Here is a 22,512-nt window from a genome sequence, read left to right as displayed (position 1 = left end):
GTAAAACAATTATTTACTTATATTACCTAAGTCAATGATAAGAAAAAGCTTATAAACAGTGTAAATCATGGATTGGTTACTGAAGCGTATCTATTCCCGTGATGCTCTTACCTCAGCGATGATATCACCATTTTCGGCATGCACCTGTGCAATGGCACCAATGTCCCTGATCACACTGAAAACCTCATAGATCTGGGAAGAGAAAAGAAATGGTTATTAGAGGCTCTTCATTATTCCCATGTGCATGAGAAAGGGTAATACAAGGATATCTAAACCCCAGAACATAAATGTTAAATATCGCAGCTTATCAGCCCTTAAATGTGGTTCCTGCATTCATTTTCTTATTTCAGGCAGAGAACATTTTATGCACGTGCAGAAAATACCAGTTGATGATCCTCCAAGAATTCAGGTGTCCTTCAAACTTCCTGTACACTGAACTGAAACCTCAAACAATTTTGACAGCTTTTTCAACTATCTTCTATGAACCACTTAACACCTCCAACTTCCATTATGGAGATAAGGATTGGGGGGGGGGGGGATTTGTGGTTGCAATCAGGAGAGAAGCTTAGAACAACAACACTGTGAGGCAGCAAGCATTGTCACCCGAGGATAGAAAATATCAATCATGAAAATGACCCTGTACAGAGCTTGGCCTTACAAAAGGCCTTGGAAAGCCTTTATACACAATATTAACATTTCATCATTTTTTTTATATATTTGTGATTATATCTCTTTAAAGATAAACCATGGATCACTTTCATTAACTTTTGATGGTAAATTAACATTTTTTTTTCTGTTGGTTTCCTTATTGACATATTCACAGATGTCAAGCTGCCCCCAAATGATGTTCCTGATTTCAGAAAGCAATTGTCATAACTGGACCATTTCTAATGTCCTTTGGGTAATAAAGAGAACCAGAGGTTGGAGACACAAAAAAAAAAAAAAAATCACAAGTAAGATTTTTAACATGTTAGACAATTTCCCTACAAGTGAGTCCCAAGCCTTTTCTTTGTTCTAGAGCAGGGGTCGCCAAACTTTCTAAACGAAGGGCCAGTTTATTGTGCTTCAGTCTTTAGGAGCCAGACTGTGACCAGTGATACTGGACTTTTTTCTTGGCATCAGTGGGAGTAAACATTGCCACTTTTGGTATTAGGGGAAGGAGCAGTGCCCCATCTTTGGTATCATTGGGAGGAATAGTGCCCCATTATTTGTGTCAGTAGGCAGAATAGTGTCTTGTATCAGCAGGAAGAACAATGCCTCAAGGGCCTGGTAAAGGCAAGCAAAGGGCTGCATCCGGCCCCAGGGCCGCAGTTTGGAGACCACTGTTCTAGAGGCAGGGAAAAGCATAATGCACAGTCTGTTCTCACTATTGCCTCCTGGCACTGCACCAGCAGGTGGACCATTTCTAATGTCCTAGGAGTAATAAAAAGAAGCGGGGGGTTTAGGACCCTCAGAATCACACGTTTGATTTTGAGCAAGTTCGTCTAGCTATGAGTGGGTCCCAGACCTTTCCCTCGTTAAGTAGCCAGGGAAAAGCATGAAGGACAGATTGTTCTCACCACTCCTGGCAATGTACCTGTAGATGGCACATTTCTACTGTCCTAGGGGTAAGAACTAGAGAAGAATCTGAGTATGTTGGACAATCTCCCTATGGGTGAGTGCCAATCCTTTCCACTAATATGGAGCCAGGAAAGAGCATGGTGCTCAGACTGTTCTTATTGCTGGCTCCTGGCACTGCACCGCTAGATGGACAAATACAATTTAGCCTGTTATGTTGAAGAAGATATCTGCCCATCTATAACCAGCAAGGCTGAGATAACACCATCAGTGCTGAACAGGAAGCCCAGCATTTTCATGGAAGTAGTAAACTATACACAAAAAAAGGAGATTTTGAAGGCATGTACACAAGCTGATTGTGGATTCCATTCAAAAGGATTTTTTTTTTTTTTTAGATGCCCATGTGAATTTGAAATTTGGAAATGTCCAGCCTAAAAGGAAAGATTTCCAGCCTTTTCACTTTATAGAAGACATGCACCTTGTGGCGGAGGTCCCTTATCTGTCCCTGCTGCCTGTAAAGAAGTAATCAGGTTGATTTACCCATCTTTAAGGGAACAGTGTTTCTCCTACACTGGACCTGCAGGCTCCTGGCATCTGTGTACAGCCTGCTTTGATGCTGCTGCTACTACAGGGCAGAGTTGGAAGACAGGAATAGGCTTTTCATGGTGAGCAGTCATCTCCCAACACCTCCTTCCATGGAGGACAGGTTCACAGATTCCAGGGGTCTGTAGGGTATGGTGTGGGGAGAAATAAAGAAAACTGACATCGGTCTTATCACAGCCTTCCTACATTAACTGATCATGTGACGATGCAGAGAAAAGTGTTGCTGATAGAAAAGACACCTGTGATGGATTCTACATGCAGTGGCATTGCTAGTACTTGGAAAGGAGCCTCTGTGGACTACAACATAAGCAGCACCCGCCACATATAGAGGGAGACCTTGGTATCCACACCACCATTGTCAACCAATTATTTATTTTTTTGCCCGATGCAGCTAGTAAAAGAAAGTTGCATACCTCTTTGGCAGATCAGTCTTGGTTATCGCCAAGAGATAACAGTGCCACCCCAGCACCCCAAAAATCTTAGTACTTCACTACTTGTTGACTGTGTTTCTGCACAATTGTATTTTATTTTTTTTATCTAATTTTGCATACAAGGGCCCGGATTCAGAAAGGACTTACGACGGCGTAACTCCATATACGCCGCTGTTAGTCCAAATGCGCGCCGTCGTATCTATGCGCTTATGCAGGAACTGAGATTTTGCAAGATACGACCGACGTAAGTCTCCTTACGCCGTCGTAACTTGGGTGCATATTTACGCTGGCCGCAAGGGGCGCTTCCGTAGATTTACGCGTTGAATATGCAAATGACGATACGCCGACTAAACTTTGGGAGCAAGTGCTTTCTGAATACAGTACTTGCCTCTCAATGTTACGTTGGCGTAGCGCATATGAGATGCGCTACGCCCGCTCAAAGATACGCCGATGTATCTGAATCGCGGCCAAACATTGTATTTTTTTTTTTTTAACAATTTTTAGCACTACAGGTGTATTTAAGTTGGCAATATTGTTATACACAGTCTAATAATATTGTGATCACATATAGAACAGAGTTTGTTATAGCAAGTGCTGCCTAAGTTATGTTGTATTAGACAAAAGCCCACATTGGGAATATTGGACGACAGCTGCAAATTTTTAAAACATTTTTTTAATTTATTCAATCACACTGTATCCACATAGGCGCGGGTGTCACCTTGGTTATGTATAGGAAATACGTACTGAGAAAGGCATATATGATTTACTAAAGGCAAATATATTGTGCAATGCAAGTGCAGTTGCTCTAGATCTGAGGTGAAGCTCTAAAATGAGGGGAAGCTTTGCTGATTTTTATCGTCCAATCATGTGCAAGCAAAAATGCAGTGTATTTTTCTTGCATTGTCCCTTAAGATCTACAGCGACTGCACTTGCAGTGCACAGACTCTTTGCCTTTATTAAATCAACCGCAATGTCCTTCTAAAAAAGTTGCCCATTCATTTCAATATAAAAAGGTGAGATAAGCGCTACACACTGTGGTGAAACTGATAACACCACAACTAACTAGCAATCAAAAATCGCTAGCAGATAAGCAATATCTCATAAAAATCACATAACTGAAATTAAATTACTGATGCAAACAATCAAAGAATCAATCACAAGTGCAACAATAAAGTGCAAAACAGTGAACTGTAAGCACCATCTTACTGTAGTGTAGGTGGCTTCCGGCTAGCGGTGGTGTCACGTGATCCCGAATCCCTACGGCGTTACGTCACGGGACTGATGAAGTCACAAGACACGTGACGTAACGCCGTAGGGATTCGGGATCACGTGACACCACCGCTATCCGGAAGCCACCTACACTACAGTAAGACGGCGCTTATACGCCGCGTCCCACTGCATATTTTAAGATTGTCACATCTCTTTCATGTACGAGTCCACTTTTATCTTTAATAAACGCCCCATTATTTTAGTAGTACTTCACTATCGGAGTATCCTTTCTCTTTCTCCCCCATGCTTATTGAGCATTGAGCTTCTAGATCTGCCATATACTCTGGGATCAGAATTAGCCATAGTGGCAATAGCTCAGCATAGAGGACACCATTGGGAAGCATCCTGGCATCCATCCCCGGACACGCCCACACCTATGCTACATGCCTATATTCCATGTCATTAAGGTGAGAGTTTTGGGAGACTAGTGTTGGATATCTCTGCATCTGTACTGTGACCCTTTACAGCCATTGCTTGTCAGCACCCATTAATGCCCACTATTGGTTTCCCCAATTGAAGGACTTTTCTCCCATTTAGGACTTTGCACATTCTTTTGCCCCATTGGATCACCTGTGTCAGTTCACTTTAGTTTTCTTTTCATGATTAATAAGCAATAATTATTAATATCTGTATATCTGTATTATTACAACATTAATTGTTAGTGCTATGTTTTCTAAAATTCTCAATAAAAATATTGAAACACAGTTATGTGATTTTTATGAGATATTGCTTATCTGCTAGCGATTTTTGATTGCTAGTTAGTTGTGGTGTTATCAGTTTCAGTAGCGCTTATCTCACCTTTTTATATTTTCTATTTGTGTTCAGTGACCACTATTAGATATAGCTGCTTCCACATCTTATGTTATATTCACTGCATTCATTTTGTCATTCACCTACTCTCAGTAGCGCATTCGTTTTTCACTTTTTGCTATTCCCATTAATTTCAATGCTTTCTGAGTCAGCGAGATGGAAGAAGAATTACGTGAATGAAGTTAAAACTCCTGATCTAAATTTTGATTTCATGTCAGTGGCGGTGGAACTAAAGATGCCATTGAATCAGCATGACAGCCAGGGAACTAGCATATTCAGAAGGAGAGATCCCAAACAGCCCATGCATTTCTTGTCACCCAAGGTCCTTGTGCAGTTGTAATGTGCTTGTATTAAATACAACTAAAGTTTATAAGTAGAAGAAATACAAAGAGTGTTATTTATAGTATGTTGAGGTCCTGATTAGCTCACAGGAAGGAGAGCATTGCTAACAATGGTCGTCCTCCCATAGGAAGGGCAGCACTGATCAGTATGCAGAGTGTGTCCCAGGAATGCTAACAATGCGCCTAGCCTAAGAGGTGGCCAGTGCACTTGGCAGAAGACATGGTGTTCTCCTCGCACACCCAGAGCACTGACAACTGACTGTATACACTGCACAGCGATGTTTTCCATCACCAGAGAAAACAAGGCTGCCGGAGACCAGTAATCGAACACGTGACTCCCACAGAGCCGACACCTGGCGAGAACAACACATTTCTAATAGAGCAGCGAGATCATTGTTACCTGGGAGTCTGTCAGCTGGAATTGTTCCTTGTATGCCATATACACCAGGAAGGAGTTAATACCTGCAGAACAAGGGCAGATGATTAATCACTACCTATACATTACATAGAACTCCAACTGACAATCAAACAAAACATTTACAGCAGGTATAGTGCCCTCAGCCTACCTTTACCATGTTTTATTTTTCTGTACAGATGGATCTTTGTTTGCCTATGCAATATGATCACTCAAGCTTCAGACTCGCATTTAAAAAAAAAAGAGCCAGAACTTTTGGTTGTGTCTCACATGACTTCCTAGCTGCCTAAACAACTCTTCCAACTTAATCATACTGCAAGGACTATGCTGCCACTTTTAAATTTCAGCTGGTGTGAAATGGATGATGCAACTTATACCCAAAGGCCTGCATAAAATACATTTTTGCCTGCCAATTATTTACATTTAGAATTGCACAGAGGTCTATGGCTCCTTTCACACTGACAGACCTGTCAGTTTTTCAGGCGACCTGATCGGACCATCCATTGCTCTTCATGGAGCGGCGGATGTCCGTTGACATCAGCCGCCATCCGATCCTGACTGATCCGATTCTGATCTCTTCACTGATACCCACTGAGCAGGCAGGTGACAGTTGGATGGAAACAGACAGGCAGTCAGTTTCCATTCGACCGCCCCATAGAGAACAGCGGGCTGGGTCTGTGCCCACTCTGCTGATTAAGAGCGGACACAGACACGGGCACAGCCCACTGTTCTCTATGGGGCAGTCAGATGGAAACAGACCACCTGTCCATCCGACTGTCATCTGCCTGCTCAGTGGAGAGATCATCTGCTGAGTGGGTGGATTCGGTACTGGTATCCACCCCATGTGAAAGAGGCTTATTTGTAAAACATTTGCATTTTTTCAAAAGCCATGAATACGACCCGTAGGGTTTGTAATATGTGTGAAATGTACGTTTCAATTGGTTACCTTTGTAACATCCCCCAACATTCTATCCTATGGGAAAAATAGCCTGAAGAAGATTTGACCAGAAAAATATGTAACCAATAGAGAAAATAGCCTAATGCCACGTACACACGACCGTTTTTCGGGTTCTAAAAAATGATTTTTTTTTTTTATGTCATTAAAAACGATCGTGTGTGGGCTCCAGTTTTTTACGTTGTCGTTTTTAACGTCGTAAAAAATGATCGTGTGTAGGCTTTAACGACATTAAAAAAACGCGCCTGCTCAGAAGCAAGTTATGAGACGGGAGCGCTCATTCTGGTAAAACTAGCGTTCGTAATGGAGATGCACATTCAACACGCTGTAACAGACAGAAAAGCGTGAATCGTCTTTTACTAACACGAAATCAGCAAAAGCAGCCCCAAGGGTGGTGCCATCCGCATGGAACTTCCCCTTTATAGTGCCGTTGTATGTGTTGTACATCACTGCGATTTGCTAGAGCATTTTTTTTTTTTCACGATCGTGTGTAGGCAAGGCTGTTATAATTATCGGGTTGAAAAAAACATTGTTTTTTCTAGACCATTAAAACGTAATTTTTTAGAACCCGAAAAACAGTCGTGTGTATGCAAGATAACACTAGGCTAAGAACATTTGACCAAAAGAGGAAATACTATGAGGGAAACCGCTGCACTGTATGCCAATGGGTGGATGTAAAAATCCCCTCAGTGAAAGTGCATGTACATTCATTCTGTGCAAATGGGGCAAAAAACTAATGTAAATAGGCTATATCATGTGCTGAATAAAGGTGAATTATTGGCACCCGAGCTATCCAATCAGACACAGAGCCCAGACCCGGCTACCCGAGCTCCAATCAGACACAGAGCCCAGACCCGGCCCCGCCCCCTCTCTCCCCTGATTGGCTAACTGACTTTGATTGATAGCTGCGGGAGCCAATGGCACCGCTGCTGTGTTTCAGCCAATCAGGAGGCGAGTCCCGGACGGCTAAGACACTCTTGGACATTGCTGGAGAGAGATGGGGCTTAGATAAGTAATTGGGGGGTGCTGGAAAGGCTGCTACACACAGAAGGTTTTTTATCTTAATGCATAGAATGCATTAAGATAAAAAAACCTTCTGCCTTTAAAACTCCTTTACAGACATTCCCACGGACAGTGTAATGAATCTAATGAATCAGCTACTGCAGAGAGAGAAGTGCTATATAGAATTGACACAGTGTTGCAGAGACGGAACTTTTTGTTTGACACATTTACCAGACTGAACATTTTACAGATGAGCAAAAGTGTCGCTGGACCACACGAAATGTAGTGCATGCAAAAAAAAGACCTCATGCTACTAATGTACCATGTGATCAGGTGCAGGCAAATGGGCTGCATTTCCAACTGCGTTTGGGGGGGGGGGGGGGGGGTCATTCAGTTAACATTGACACCCGTTGCAGATCACAACTTTAGTGCATTGTGAACGCGGCTTAGGAAACGCGCACGGAACATGGGTTTCCCGCACAGCGTTCTGAGCGTTCCCGCTATGTAATTTTCATAGCACCATGCTCATGTGATTTTGTGTGTCACATAGTGCTAACCCATTGCCTGTCCTATGTATGTTTTTTGCCCAAATAGAAACTCCTGCTCCTTTTTTTGGGGGAGAATTGCAATGTGTTTGGGGTGCCATAAAAGGGTAATAACACCCAAAGGCGTGATGCACATTATGAACATTACATGAAGCCTCGTACACACGACCGAGGAACTCGACGGGCGAAACACATAGTTTTCCTCGTCGAGTTCCTTGTTAGGCTTTCGCGAAACTCGACAAGCCAATTTTCTCCATTCCCGTCGAGGAAATAGAGAACATGCTCTCTTTTTGGCTCATCGAGTTCCTCGACCGTTTCCTCAACGAAAATGTACACACGACCGGTTTCCTCGGCAAAAAAATATCTGCCAGCAAGTTTCTTGCTGGTTTTTGCCGAGAAACTCGGTCGTGTGTACGAGGCTTGACACATTAACATAGGATTTGGAATCACAGTTACATAGTTAGTCGGGTTAAAAAAAAATGTCCATCCAGTTCAACCATAAAAAAAATAAAAGTATCATCAAACAATCCCATATACCCAATTCTATACCCACAGTTGATCCAGAGGAAGGCGAAAAACCCCAGCAGAGCATGCTCCAATTTGCTATAGCAGGGGAAAAAATTCCTTCCTGATCCCCCATGAGGCAGTCGGATTTTCCCCAGATCAACTTTACCTATAAATGTCAGTACCCAGTTATAGCTTATTTGTAAAACATTTGCATTTTTTCAAAAGCCATGAATACGACCCGTAGGGTTTGTAATATGTGTGAAATGTACGTTTCAATTGGTTACCTTTGTAACATCCCCCAACATTCTATCCTATGGGAAAAATAGCCTGAAGAAGATTTGACCAGAAAAATATGTAACCAATAGAGAAAATAGCCTAATGCCACGTACACACGACCGTTTTTCGGGTTCTAAAAAATGATTTTTTTTTTTTATGTCATTAAAAACGATCGTGTGTGGGCTCCAGTTTTTTACGTTGTCGTTTTTAACGTCGTAAAAAATGATCGTGTGTAGGCTTTAACGACATTAAAAAAACGCGCCTGCTCAGAAGCAAGTTATGAGACGGGAGCGCTCATTCTGGTAAAACTAGCGTTCGTAATGGAGATGCACATTCAACACGCTGTAACAGACAGAAAAGCGTGAATCGTCTTTTACTAACACGAAATCAGCAAAAGCAGCCCCAAGGGTGGTGCCATCCGCATGGAACTTCCCCTTTATAGTGCCGTTGTATGTGTTGTACATCACTGCGATTTGCTAGAGCATTTTTTTTTTTTTCACGATCGTGTGTAGGCAAGGCTGTTATAATTATCGGGTTGAAAAAAACATTGTTTTTTCTAGACCATTAAAACGTAATTTTTTAGAACCCGAAAAAACAGTCGTGTGTATGCAAGATAACACTAGGCTAAGAACATTTGACCAAAAGAGGAAATACTATGAGGGAAACCGCTGCACTGTATGCCAATGGGTGGATGTAAAAATCCCCTCAGTGAAAGTGCATGTACATTCATTCTGTGCAAATGGGGCAAAAAACTAATGTAAATAGGCTATATCATGTGCTGAATAAAGGTGAATTATTGGCACCCGAGCTATCCAATCAGACACAGAGCCCAGACCCGGCTACCCGAGCTCCAATCAGACACAGAGCCCAGACCCGGCCCCGCCCCCTCTCTCCCCTGATTGGCTAACTGACTTTGATTGATAGCTGCGGGAGCCAATGGCACCGCTGCTGTGTTTCAGCCAATCAGGAGGCGAGTCCCGGACGGCTAAGACACTCTTGGACATTGCTGGAGAGAGATGGGGCTTAGATAAGTAATTGGGGGGTGCTGGAAAGGCTGCTACACACAGAAGGTTTTTTATCTTAATGCATAGAATGCATTAAGATAAAAAAACCTTCTGCCTTTAAAACTCCTTTACAGACATTCCCACGGACAGTGTAATGAATCTAATGAATCAGCTACTGCAGAGAGAGAAGTGCTATATAGAATTGACACAGTGTTGCAGAGACGGAACTTTTTGTTTGACACATTTACCAGACTGAACATTTTACAGATGAGCAAAAGTGTCGCTGGACCACACGAAATGTAGTGCATGCAAAAAAAAGACCTCATGCTACTAATGTACCATGTGATCAGGTGCAGGCAAATGGGCTGCATTTCCAACTGCGTTTGGGGGGGGGGGGGGGGGCCATTCAGTTAACATTGACACCCGTTGCAGATCACAACTTTAGTGCATTGTGAACGCGGCTTAGGAAACGCGCACGGAACATGGGTTTCCCGCACAGCGTTCTGAGCGTTCCCGCTATGTAATTTTCATAGCACCATGCTCATGTGATTTTGTGTGTCACATAGTGCTAACCCATTGCCTGTCCTATGTATGTTTTTTGCCCAAATAGAAACTCCTGCTCCTTTTTTTGGGGGAGAATTGCAATGTGTTTGGGGTGCCATAAAAGGGTAATAACACCCAAAGGCGTGATGCACATTATGAACATTACATGAAGCCTCGTACACACGACCGAGGAACTCGACGGGCGAAACACATAGTTTTCCTCGTCGAGTTCCTTGTTAGGCTTTCGCGAAACTCGACAAGCCAATTTTCTCCATTCCCGTCGAGGAAATAGAGAACATGCTCTCTTTTTGGCTCATCGAGTTCCTCGACCGTTTCCTCAACGAAAATGTACACACGACCGGTTTCCTCGGCAAAAAAATATCTGCCAGCAAGTTTCTTGCTGGTTTTTGCCGAGAAACTCGGTCGTGTGTACGAGGCTTGACACATTAACATAGGATTTGGAATCACAGTTACATAGTTAGTCGGGTTAAAAAAAAATGTCCATCCAGTTCAACCATAAAAAAAATAAAAGTATCATCAAACAATCCCATATACCCAATTCTATACCCACAGTTGATCCAGAGGAAGGCGAAAAACCCCAGCAGAGCATGCTCCAATTTGCTATAGCAGGGGAAAAAATTCCTTCCTGATCCCCCATGAGGCAGTCGGATTTTCCCCAGATCAACTTTACCTATAAATGTCAGTACCCAGTTATATAATGTAATTTTAGAAAAGTATCCAGGCCTTTCTTAAAGCAATCTCTCTAGATGGCCAGAACCACCTCTGCAGGAAGTCTGTTCCACATTTTCACAGCTCTTACTGTGAAGAAACCTTTCCGTATTTGGAGATGAAATCTTTTTTCCTCTAGATGTAAAGAGTGCCCCCTTGTCCTCTGTGTTGACCGTAAAGTGAATAACTCAACACCAAGTTCACTATATGGACCCCTTATATATTTGTACATGTTGATCATATCCCCCCTATTCTCCTCTTCTCAAGAGAGAATAAATTCAGTTCCTCTAATCTTTCCTCATAGCTGAGCTCCTCCATTCCTCTTATCAGTTTGGTTGCCTTTCTCTGTACTTTTTCCAGTTCCCGATATCCTTTTTGAGAACTGGGGCCCAAAACTGAACTGCATATTCCAGATGAGGTCTTACTAATGATTTGTACAGGGGCAAAATTATATCTCTGTCTCTGGAGTCCATACCTCTCTTATACAAGAAGGACTTTGCTCACTTTGGAAACTGTAGCGATTCTGCCCACGATTCTAAATTGTGAAGTGTGATTGGAGCCTAGTTATCAACACATTTCTGTCTGCAACACTGTATGAACTCTGTATAGCAGTTCACTCCCTGCAGTCTACAAGTAACAGTTTTGGGAATGTGAAACAACTGGATTTGTTGCCAATAGTTCGCCATCCGATAATCTTTGCTAAAGCTGGTAGAATTTGTTGAAATAGCCAGAAAATTGTCATGCATTTTCAGTACACTTTCAAGTGCACTTGTAGTGCAAAGTGGATTTGCTTTTTGTAAATAACCCCCAATGTCTACATCCAGTACTATTATACATCAAGCACACTACAGGCCTCTAAGTGTTCTTACCGTGGTCTTTCACCAGTGCCTCCATTTCCTCTTGTACGCCCTTGTGCCACTCCGTGATGTCCACGTGCAAGGAATAGTCACAACACGACTTGCTGTCTGCCCACTCCCTCCATTGGTCAAAAGCAGTAAGCAGGCTGGTCCCTGGCTCTGGCACAACATGGTCAACTGGTATCAGGAAATACAAACGCATAATATAAGATATAACTCCCAAGAAACCAACCTTTCACTCATTTATTTAAACAAAAGGGTCACCCCAAAATGTAGATTGAACTGCAAACAGCAAAACAGATAGTTAAAATATATATTATATAAAGGAAGAAATTTTGACTGCAAAAGCATTTGTATTTGTGTGCATTGAGTCCTGAGATTCGCACAACCATACCAGTCCATACAGAAAGGCTGGTGACCTCACTTTACTATGCTGTAGTTAAGTCATCTCCCCATCCCCCTAGCCCGTGATTCTACAGTGAAGAAGCAGCAACAGATTGCTTAGTTCATTTCTCTGGTCAGCATGTCATTTGTCAGTACATGTCAGAACAGAATACTTTATTGGCCCCAAGTACTGCCAGTCTGTTGTATAGGCTATTACAAGAGGCTGAAACTGAATCAAATGTAGGTACTTACACAGGATGCATTTAAAAGGCACGTCATTTTTATACAAATACATAATTGCATTCATTAGTGTTTTTAAAGCGGTAACATACTCTGCTTTTTCACTTGTATGTACAGGTAAAGTTATAATGAGGCTTAACTGTATGTACAGTGAATGTCTCTTAGGTTTTTAGGACATATTCACAGTTGCCAGTGATGTCCCCATTGCATGTGCAGTGCACTCTGCATTGAGGGCACACTAAGTATGCCAACAATTCAGGGCGCCATGCCACAATTGTGACTCATAATGCACATGTGCGGGAGTAAAGTCCCATTCAAAAGGCAGTAGTGCGGACCCTGAAGGAAGACTGGGGGAAGATCTAAGCAGGCTGCCCCTCCTCACTTAAAGGGGTTGTAAAGGATTTTTTACCCCCCCAAAATAGCTTCCTTTACCTTAGTGCAGTCCTCCTTCACTTACCTCATCCTTCGATTTTGCTTTTAAATGTCCTTATTTCTTCTGAGAAATCCTCACTTCCTGTTCTTCTGTCTGTAACTCCACACAGTAATGCAAGGCTTTCTCCCTGGTGTGGAGAAAGCCTCTTGAGGGGGGACACTCCTGCTCGCCCCCTCCCCCCTCGAGAGACTTTCTCCACACCAGGGAGAAAGCCTTGCATTACTGTGTGGAGTTACAGACAGAAGAACAGGTGGGCCGATGGCTCAGTGGGCCGTTTTTTAAAACAGAGATGCTGCTTGGAGATTTTTTTTTAACGCCCTGGCAGCGCCCCAGTGTGAAAGCACTCAGGCTTTCACACTGGGACTGCAGCGGAAGCGTTTTTCAGTCGCTTTACAGGTGCCCAAAAGCGCCTAAAAAACGCCTCAGTGTAAAAAGGGGTCCTACACTCACCCCCTCTCTTTTACACTCACTCTCTTTTTCTTACACTCACCCCCTTTCCCTTAACCCTCCCTCTCTCTCTCATTCCCCTCTCTCTCACCCTCTCATGATATACAATAATGGATGTAGGGGCCTTTTGGTGGGCGTGATTTTTTATTGAATTAAAGAGGGCCGGTCTGGATGAAGTCCAGGGCCGAATTTTTGTCCCAGTCCAGCCCTGTTTACAACCCCTTTAAGGGTAAAACAAATGTTAATGCCTAAGCATAATTTTGAATGTGTTAGTAAAATTGTACATATCATCACAACTTTGTGCATCCAGGTGGATAATACCTTGTTTTTTTCAGGACACATTTGGCTTTTATTTGGTGGTAAATGGTAATGGATATCTCCTGATTTTTTATTATCAAAGGAAAACTGGCCCTAAATAGTAAAAAAATCATTTTTTTTTTACATTTAGCTGTATATTTCCTGTTACTATTACAACCTACCACCAAAGAACAACCCAAAATAAATCCTCCTGCTCCTGACGGTCGCAGCTATACCACATATCTGTATGTTAGTTGTTGTTTGTACCCGTAGTACTACCCAGAAACAATGGTACGCATTTTTCTTTTTTTTAATCCTACCTAAAACACACTGGGCCGGATTCAGGAACAATGGCGTATCTGTCCGGCCCGCGTAACGTATCTCCGATACGTTACGCCGCTCTAACTTTGGGCGCAAGTTCTTTATTTTCCATTTTTTTCCATGACATGAAAAATGGTCGTGTGTACGCGGCTTGAGAAACATGAAAAACCAAACTTTTATAAATGATATAAAATATAATAAGCCTCTTACTGATCATGGTGGTGCCTCCAGCCAAAGCTGCTTTGGTTCCCTGGAAGAAATCATCAGCTGATACCATTCCATTGCAAGGTCTCTGGAAGCAAGTGTGGACATCAATCCCACCCGGCATCACCATCCGTCCATGAGCTTCGATGGTCTTCACTCCTCCCGGCACAATCAGGTTCTCGCCAATTTGCCTGTAAAAAAGTAACGTGGTGGGTTAAAACATAACTACTTAGGATGAAGGGAATGCAAAAAAAAAAAAAAAAATGGTGCCCAGGAGGGATGGAGCTACCGTATTTATCGGCGTATAACATGCACAGGGGTATATCACACGCATCCTAACTTTAAGGCCCCATACACACGAGAGGATTTATCTGCGAATACGGTCCAGCGGACCGTTTCCGCGGATAAATCCTCTCGAGGATTTCAGCGGATTTCCATGCGATGGAGTGTACTCACCATCGCATTGAAATCCGCGCCGAAATCCTCTGGCGATGACGTGACGCGCCGTCGCCGCGATTATGATGCGGCGACGTGCGCGACGCTGTCATATAAGGAATTCCACGCATGCGTCGAATCATTACGACGCATGCGGGGGATCCCTTCGGAGGGATGGATCCGGTGAGTCTATACAGACCAGCGGATCCATCCGTTGGGATGGATTCCAGCAGATAGATTTGTTTAGCATGTCAGCAAATATTTGATCTGCTGGAATCCATCCCAGGGGATAAATATCCGCGGAAACAGATCCGCTGGCGTGTACACACCATAGGATCTATCCGCTGAAACCCATTTGCTGGGATTTTTCAGCGGATGGATTCTATCGTGTGTATGGGGCCTAAGAGGGAAGTTTCAGGAAAAAAACGTTCCATAGCCCCCTGCGTATAACACACAGGTACAGTTTACCCGCTATTTTCAGGGTAAAAAAGTGAGTGTTATACTCTAATAAATACAGTGGGGTGGATTCAGGTAGCAATTGCGTCTGCGTAACCATAGTTACGCAGCGCAATTGCTTACTTGCGCCGGCGTTTCGAATGCTCCTGATTCAGGAACCTCGTTACGCCGACTGCAGCCTAAGATATGACTAGCATAAGGCTCCTTATGCCGTCGTATCGTAGGCTGCATTCTTACGATGGCCGCTAGTGGTCAGCGTATAGTATGCAAATTGCATACTAACGCCGATTCACAACCCTACGCGAGCCCTGCGTACGCAGTTTACGTCGTTTCCATTCGTCGGGTTCCGCGTAAGGCTGCTCCTGCTATTAGCAGGGGCAGCCAATGCTACGTATACCCGTCGTTCCCGCGTCGCGAATTTAAAATTTAACGTCGTTTGCGTAAGTGAATCGTGAATGGCGCTGGACGCCATATACGTTCACTTTGAAGCAAATGACGTCCTTGCGACGTCATTTGCCGCAATGCACGTCGGGAAAGTTTCCTGACGGAGCATGCGCACTACGTTCGGCGCGGGAACGCGCCTAATTTAAATGATCCACGCCCCCTACGGGATCATTTAAATTACGCGCCCTTATGCCGGGCAGTTTTAAGGAGCGCCCGCGCAAATTACGTAGCTACTGCTTGATGAATGAAGCGTAGCGCAGATAATTTGCGTAGGCGCAGGGTAAAAACGATACGCTGCGCCTCCGTAAGAAGTGCGTAGCGGTACCTGAATCTACCCCACTGTGTAGATTCATTCCATTTCCTGTTCTGTTATCAGCTGCTTGAGGGTCTAATGAGCGTTTCATAAAAATTTCCGTGTACTGTAGATTGTATAAAAAGTATCAATTTTATATTGGATTTCAGTTCATTTAAGTTTTAAAAAAATATGTAGACCCCTCTGTAATATTGATCAGGCATCTCATTTTTTATATTGGATTTTTTAAGAATAAGAATTTACAATCATTTTGAGTTGACTCACTTCAGGCTGGCCCCTTTTGCAGGTATAGCAAAATATTAAATATAAGTGATACGGCGCGTATGTGCCATTGCTGTAGTTAGTGTGCCGTTACCTGCGGCTCCTGCGCACATGCGCTGGAGTGAGGTCATTGCGGCTTCGGCCAATCACAGCACCGGAGGCCCGCGATACCCGGTAGTAACTCCGAGAGTGGAGCGGTGTACGAGGACCGCTGCGGGGGCTTCGTTCTAAGGCAAGTAATTCATAATGAGCTAGTATACTATGCATACTAGCTCATTATGCCTTTGTCTTACAGGTTTTTTTCTTTTTTCGTAAGCGGGTTTACAACCACTTTAAAGCGGTATTAAAAGCTCCTATTCTTTACAGCCAAGGAAGCTGCTTCTGTTTGATCTGCAACTGGCATGGTGCTGCACATGTGATCAGTTATGACACCAGCCATTTGATGGTTTGACAGTTTGGTTGAGGACACAAACAAATTGACAGTTAGCAATCACGGCATTCCAGCAACGTAATTGTTTTTTGAAACCATGAAATCAATGGGTTTTGTTCCACTTTAGGATTTACTTCTGTTCAGGGGATCTGGACTTCAGCAAAATGGCAGCCTCCAGCAAGAAGAAACAGTAGCAATGCTGGAGGCAATTTACTGCACAAACTAATTTGTCCTTGCTAAGGAACATTATTTTTTATCAAGCTGGGTAAAGTTCTGCTTTAAAGCCCAATTCCAGGCTATAGGTCCCTTAAGTCAGTGGTCATCAACCCTGTTCTCAGGGCCCACTAACTGGCCAGATTTTATGTATTACCTTGGGGAGATGCAGACTAGAACACTGCAATCACTGAGCAGCAAACTATATTACCTGTCATGTATTTCAGTTATCTTGCAAACCTGGCCTGTTAGTGGGCCCTGATGACAGGGGTGATGACCACAGCCTTAGGCAGGGATCCTCAAACTACGGCCCTCCAGCTGTTGTAGAACTACACATCCCATGAGGCATTATAACACACTGACATTCACAGACATGACTAGGCATGATGGGAATTGTAGTTTCTGAACAACTGGAGGGCCGTAGTTTGAAGACCCATGGCCTTAGGTGATAAAAAGAGAAGCTTTGGCTGTTAAATTCACTTTTAGTCTAGAGCTATCGCTGCAGTACCTCTTCTTGGCCAAAAGATGTCCTCAGTTTTGCGGGTTGAATGACACCCAGCATTACTCAACCCGAAAGACTGAGGGGGGCATCATCTCTGCACCCTTTATTCATACTGAAAAGCTCTCTGCATGAATATGGACCACTCAGCCTGGAGAAGAAGCAAAGATGATGAGGACTTAGCAATGTTACATGACCACCCTAATGGCGCGTACACACGACCGCTTTTCATGGCGAGAAAACTGCCATTTTTTAGATTGGTCATGAAAACCGGTCGTGTGTATGCTCCATAGCATTTTTTTTGATGAGAAAACTGCCAGCAAAAAAATTAGAACCTGCTCTATTTTTTTTGTCGTTTTTCACATCGTTCTTTTTTTCGTCGCAAAAAACGCTCGTGTGTACGATTTTCCGAGGGGGAAAAAAAACTTGCATGCTCAGATACAAGTATGCAGCCCAAAGGGTGGCGCCATTTGAAAGGAACTTCCCCTTTATAGTCCTGTTGTACGTGTTGTACGTCACTGCGATTTGCCCGACCGTTTTTTTTTCATGAATGTGTGTATGCAAGGCAGGCTTGAGAGGAATCACGACGAATCACGTCGAGAAAAAATATGTTTTTTGCAGGACAGGAAAAAACGGTCGTGTCTACGCGGCATGAAGGTTGCAGAAATAAAAACTATGCAAAAAATATATATATGGGCCTGATTTTTCAGTAACACTGACAGGACTTTTCCCACCCCCTCCTGTGGCTGGACAATGAAAGAAGAAGCAGAAGACTGACACTGTCACCTTCTCACATTTAAAATAAACACATTGGCCCGGATTCACATACATCGGCGCATATTTATGCTGCCGTAGCGTATCTCTTTTACGCTACACCGGCGCAGCGCACAGATGCAAGCACAGTATTCACAAAGCACTCGCCCCCAGTCGCACTCAAATCTACGCTGGGTTTCCTCAGCGTAAGCCAGCGTAGGTGGAAGTGGACGTGAGCCATGCTAATGAGGCGTGACCCCATGTAAATAAAGGACTGAGCGTCATAAAGTTACGAATAACGTACGGCGCATGCGCCGTCCCGTGGACGCATCCCAGTGCGCACGCTCAGAATCACGTCGAAACAACAGCCTAAGATACGTTGAATTACTGCCTACGACGTGAACGTAACCTACGCCTAGCCATATTCACGTACTACGTAAACGACGTAAAATACGACGGCTGTGTTCCCTGGTCCATACCTTTGCATGACTTGTGCCTCCTATATGGGGAATAACTTTACGCCGGACGTACGACTTACGCAAACCGCATATATTATGCGCCGGGCGCAACTACGTTCGTGAATCGGCGTATCTCCCTCATTTGCATATGTGCATAGAAAATCAATGGGAGCGGAAAATGCGCCCAGTGTAAATATGCGCCCACGATACAACGGTAGGCAAGTTACGTCGGTCGTAGGAAGCCTATTTTTAGGCGTATCTCAGATTGTGGGCACAGCGCACAGATACGACGGCGCATAGATAGACTTACGCGGCGTATCTCGAGATACGTCGGCGTAAGTGCTTTGTGAATCCGGGCCTTTTAATCTGGGAGGGCTCTGAGGGGTGCATGGACCTAAAGGGCTCTAGAGGGGCTCATGAACCTAAAGGGCTCTACGGGGGCTCTGAGGGGTGCATGGACCTAAAGGGATCTAGGGGGACTCTAAGGGGTGCATGGATCTAAAGGGCTTTAGGGGGGCTCTGAGGGAAGAAGGGGTGCTGAAAGGTCTCTAAGGGCTCGTTTAGACATGTGGCTATCTTTGTTGGTGTCTGACAGGTGGTGAGGGGGCCATATACATAGAAAATAAAGCCGCGCCAGAGAAAAATAAAAAACTCTTAAACAATAAAAATAAACTCAGGAAATTAATTTCTCAAATTCTGATATTAAGCAAGTCCATAGGATGCAAATGTGAGTAAATAATTCCAAATTGCAGTAATGTTCATATAGGTGCAAAATCCTGAAAGCGCACACCATAAAGTGACAGTGATTTCCACACTGAAGTGACACCCTTCACCGAAATGTAAGGCCGCTTACCAGAGGGCAAGCTTGATATGCAGTCGGCTATAGCCCAGCCGCGGCCTTTAATGGACTCACAGAGATGCAGGGGGAGACAGGTTCCCAAGGAAAACTTCAGGTACAATCTCAGGCTCATCCGAACATATAGATGGAAAGAGGGTGCACCATTGTGTAATTCCGTAAAGAATATATATTTATTTAAAACGTAAAAGCGTACTTACAAAAGTAGATAAAAACAAGCAGCGTATAAAACAAAGTGCCGGCCGGCAACTAGTGGAGCCCTTCCACCTTGGCGTGGTGACGTCACTGCACGTCCTCCCAGACGCGTTTCATCATTAGTCAGATGTTCTTAATTGGATCGTACCATCTCCCACCTCAGCAGACGGTTTATAGTTCTCAATGAACTGGGAGGGTGCTGAAAAGCCATAGTTCATTGATACTTCCACCAGCTTTGTAACTGTCTGTCTGCATGGAGGTACAGATAGGCAAGCTCCCAGATTAAAGGGGGCTCCCAGATTCTAATAAGCCCCCACCCGCAGACCCCCACAACCAACGACCAGAGTTGTCGGGAAGAGGCCCTTGTCCTCATCAACATGGGGACAAGGTGCTTTGTGGTTGGGGGGGCGCAGGGCCCCCCTGCCCCAACCCCCCCATGTTGAGGGCATGTGGCTTAGTATGGTCCAAGAGGGGGGCACTCGCTCACCCCCTTTACTGACCTGCTGGGCTGCGCGCTCGAATAACGGTCTGGTATGGATCTTGGGGGGAGCCCCACACCATTTTTTTGGTGTGGGTTCCCCTTAAGATCCATACCAGACCGAAGGGTCTGGTATCGCCTTGGGAGGAACCTCATGCAAATTATCATTATTTTTTCGCGGGTTCCCCCTCAAGATTCTCAGCACACAAGTTGCATCGCAAGTCAGATCCTCTTAATCCGACTTCTGGCACGACCTCTATTCAAATCAATGGGCTCCCATAGGGAACCATTGATTTGGAATTGAGACAGAAACACCGGACGAGGCTTAACACGTTAAGCCTCGTTAAATCGCGTTTAACACCTTTTGCTGGCGTCTGATGTTTTTACAGCTCTAGCGCTTAAAAACGGCTATGCCTTTTACAGCTCAAAAATGCCATGGTGGGCATGAGGCCATAGGCTAACATGGAGGGGTGTTTTTAAGCGGCAAAAAACGCTCATAAAAACAGCTGTAAAAACGTCCGTGGGCATGAGGCCTTATAATGTATACAGTATTTAATTTAAAACTACGTATGTTACCTCAAAATGTTATATTCCTGATATGTGCCTGCTGTACCATGTAGTTATATGAAATAGTATCCTGTTCTCTTTGCATTGCTTCCTCTGTGTGAAATCCCTGGTGGCCCTGCCAGTCTGCACAGTGTGGTCAGTTCTCTGGCTGTGTTGAGAACTCTGCCTGCTCTAATCCAATGATGAGACTTGTGCTGACACGCCTGCCCCCCTTCACTGGGAAGACCAGTGTAGTGTTCTGCTGTTTCTCCTCCTCCAGCTCTATGAGCTCCTTATGCAGGTGTGAACAGAGGGCATGTGATCACTTATAAAAAAGGAGATTTTTATATATATATATATACACACACAAATGTTTTGCCTTTCATTTCTATTTTAAACTGAATGGGTTGTTTTACAGGGTAAGGGTTCACATATACTTGAAGAATTGGATGTTTACTTACTTAATTACCCCATCCTCCATGTAAATGTCAGCATGGAATGACTGGTCATCATTGACGATCTTACCTCCTTTGATAAGGAGTCGATCACTCTGAAAAACATGACATAACAATTGTTAATAATCAGCTGTAGTTTTAACACATTTAGAATGCATGTTGCAGACGTATGACAAATGTGCGCTCCGCGATTACATCCTAGTAATCCCAGTTCCATCCATCAATAACAACACTGTACATAAAAGCCCAGAGGAAAGTGCAAAGCCTGGTGCCAAAACCGAGCAGCGCCAAATTGAGCAATGGCATGATTACATTAACACAGGGATTTGAAGCAGATCTACAGTTAAAAGTGACAGCACATGCACATAAATATTTTACCTCCATACAGTGATAAAACATTCATCAGAGATGAGAAGCTAATCATGTTTTTCTGTAAACAAGAAAAATTCTGTATCCCTTTAGTTGACCGTCTGGCCATGTTTTTGGCTTGTGCTTGTGCCAAGATCCTAGTGGAATGACATCAGGGAACTGTCCTAACAATGGCCAGCTCTGTGTGCCTGTATATCAATGTCTTTTATAGATCCTGGAGTACTGACCACATGACCAATGCCATGACACTGGTCATGTGACTTGGCAACCTACATACAGAAGAAAGCAAACCAGTAAACTGATCCCCTATTTTAAATTACTGCAAGGAGGGTTAAGTGGTTTACAACCTGAGACATGAAATATGAGCAAAGCATATCCCTCTATAGTGTGTACTTGTCTCAGTTAAGAGCACCATGGGGTTGATTTACTAAAGGCAAATAGACTGTGCACTTTGCAATGTACAGTTGCACATTGCAAATGCAGTTGCTCCAGAGCTTAGTAAATGAGAAGAATCTCTGCTGACATCATCCAATCACGTGCAAGCAAAAAAAAAAAAATTTTCCTGTGCATGTGATTGGATATCCTTTGCAAAGTGAAGCTTCACCTCATTTACTGAGCTCCGGAGCAACTGCACTGCCCCTCCAAAGTTCCCAGGATTAGGTTGCTAAATAAGAAAGTTACTTTAAGATGTAAAAAAATGTTAGTCATATTATTGCTTAAAAAAACAAATTGTTTTCTGTGTGCACTATGCGGGGCGCCAGACTAATGGGTGTCTATTAGGTCCGTAAATTTTTGACAGGCATGTGATTAGAAGCTAATGCTCCAATTGGCTTGTTTTAGGTTGTCCTCGGGGCGCAGAACTCTGTGCCCTGAACCCTCCCACTTTTGATTTTAGCGAATCAATATTCGTCATTACTTCCAGTTTCCGGCTTCTCATCCCGTGGAATGTACGCCATCCTCTGGATGATGGAGCAACACACCTGTTTCTGGAATAGAAATCAATCAACTGATCGGCACAAGTAAGGTTTGGCTACCCTTCAAGTAAAATGTGGTGTTGTCAATTTGGGTTTATTTGGTGTTTATTTTGGGTTATTTGGTGTAAATTGGGGCTATACTGAGGCAGATTGGCACGGTTGCGCTTTAAGAGCGATAGGGGGCACATGCGCGCGAGACAATGCCGA

At 43.8% G+C, this 22,512-nt stretch overlaps 1 protein-coding gene across 2 annotated transcripts in view; it reads right to left on the bottom strand.

Moving 5' to 3' along the window:
- The window catches only part of DPYSL2 (dihydropyrimidinase like 2), a 144,096-nt gene that overhangs the window by 24,134 nt on the left and 97,450 nt on the right, over window positions 1-22,512 (bottom strand). For both annotated transcript variants that reach the window (XM_040346116.1, XM_040346117.1), the window contains exons 2-6: window positions 20,969-21,057; window positions 14,177-14,361; window positions 11,857-12,021; window positions 5,412-5,473; window positions 112-192 (exon numbers count right to left, since the gene is read on the bottom strand). In XM_040346116.1, coding sequence (XP_040202050.1) covers window positions 112-192; window positions 5,412-5,473; window positions 11,857-12,021; window positions 14,177-14,361; window positions 20,969-21,057 — 582 coding nt within the window. The remainder of the gene's footprint in view (window positions 1-111; window positions 193-5,411; window positions 5,474-11,856; window positions 12,022-14,176; window positions 14,362-20,968; window positions 21,058-22,512) is intronic.

The sequence above is a fragment of the Rana temporaria genome, chromosome 3 (assembly GCF_905171775.1).
Source record: "Rana temporaria chromosome 3, aRanTem1.1, whole genome shotgun sequence".
NCBI lineage: Eukaryota > Metazoa > Chordata > Amphibia > Anura > Ranidae > Rana > Rana temporaria.
This window is presented reverse-complemented; position numbering and strand designations above follow the sequence as displayed.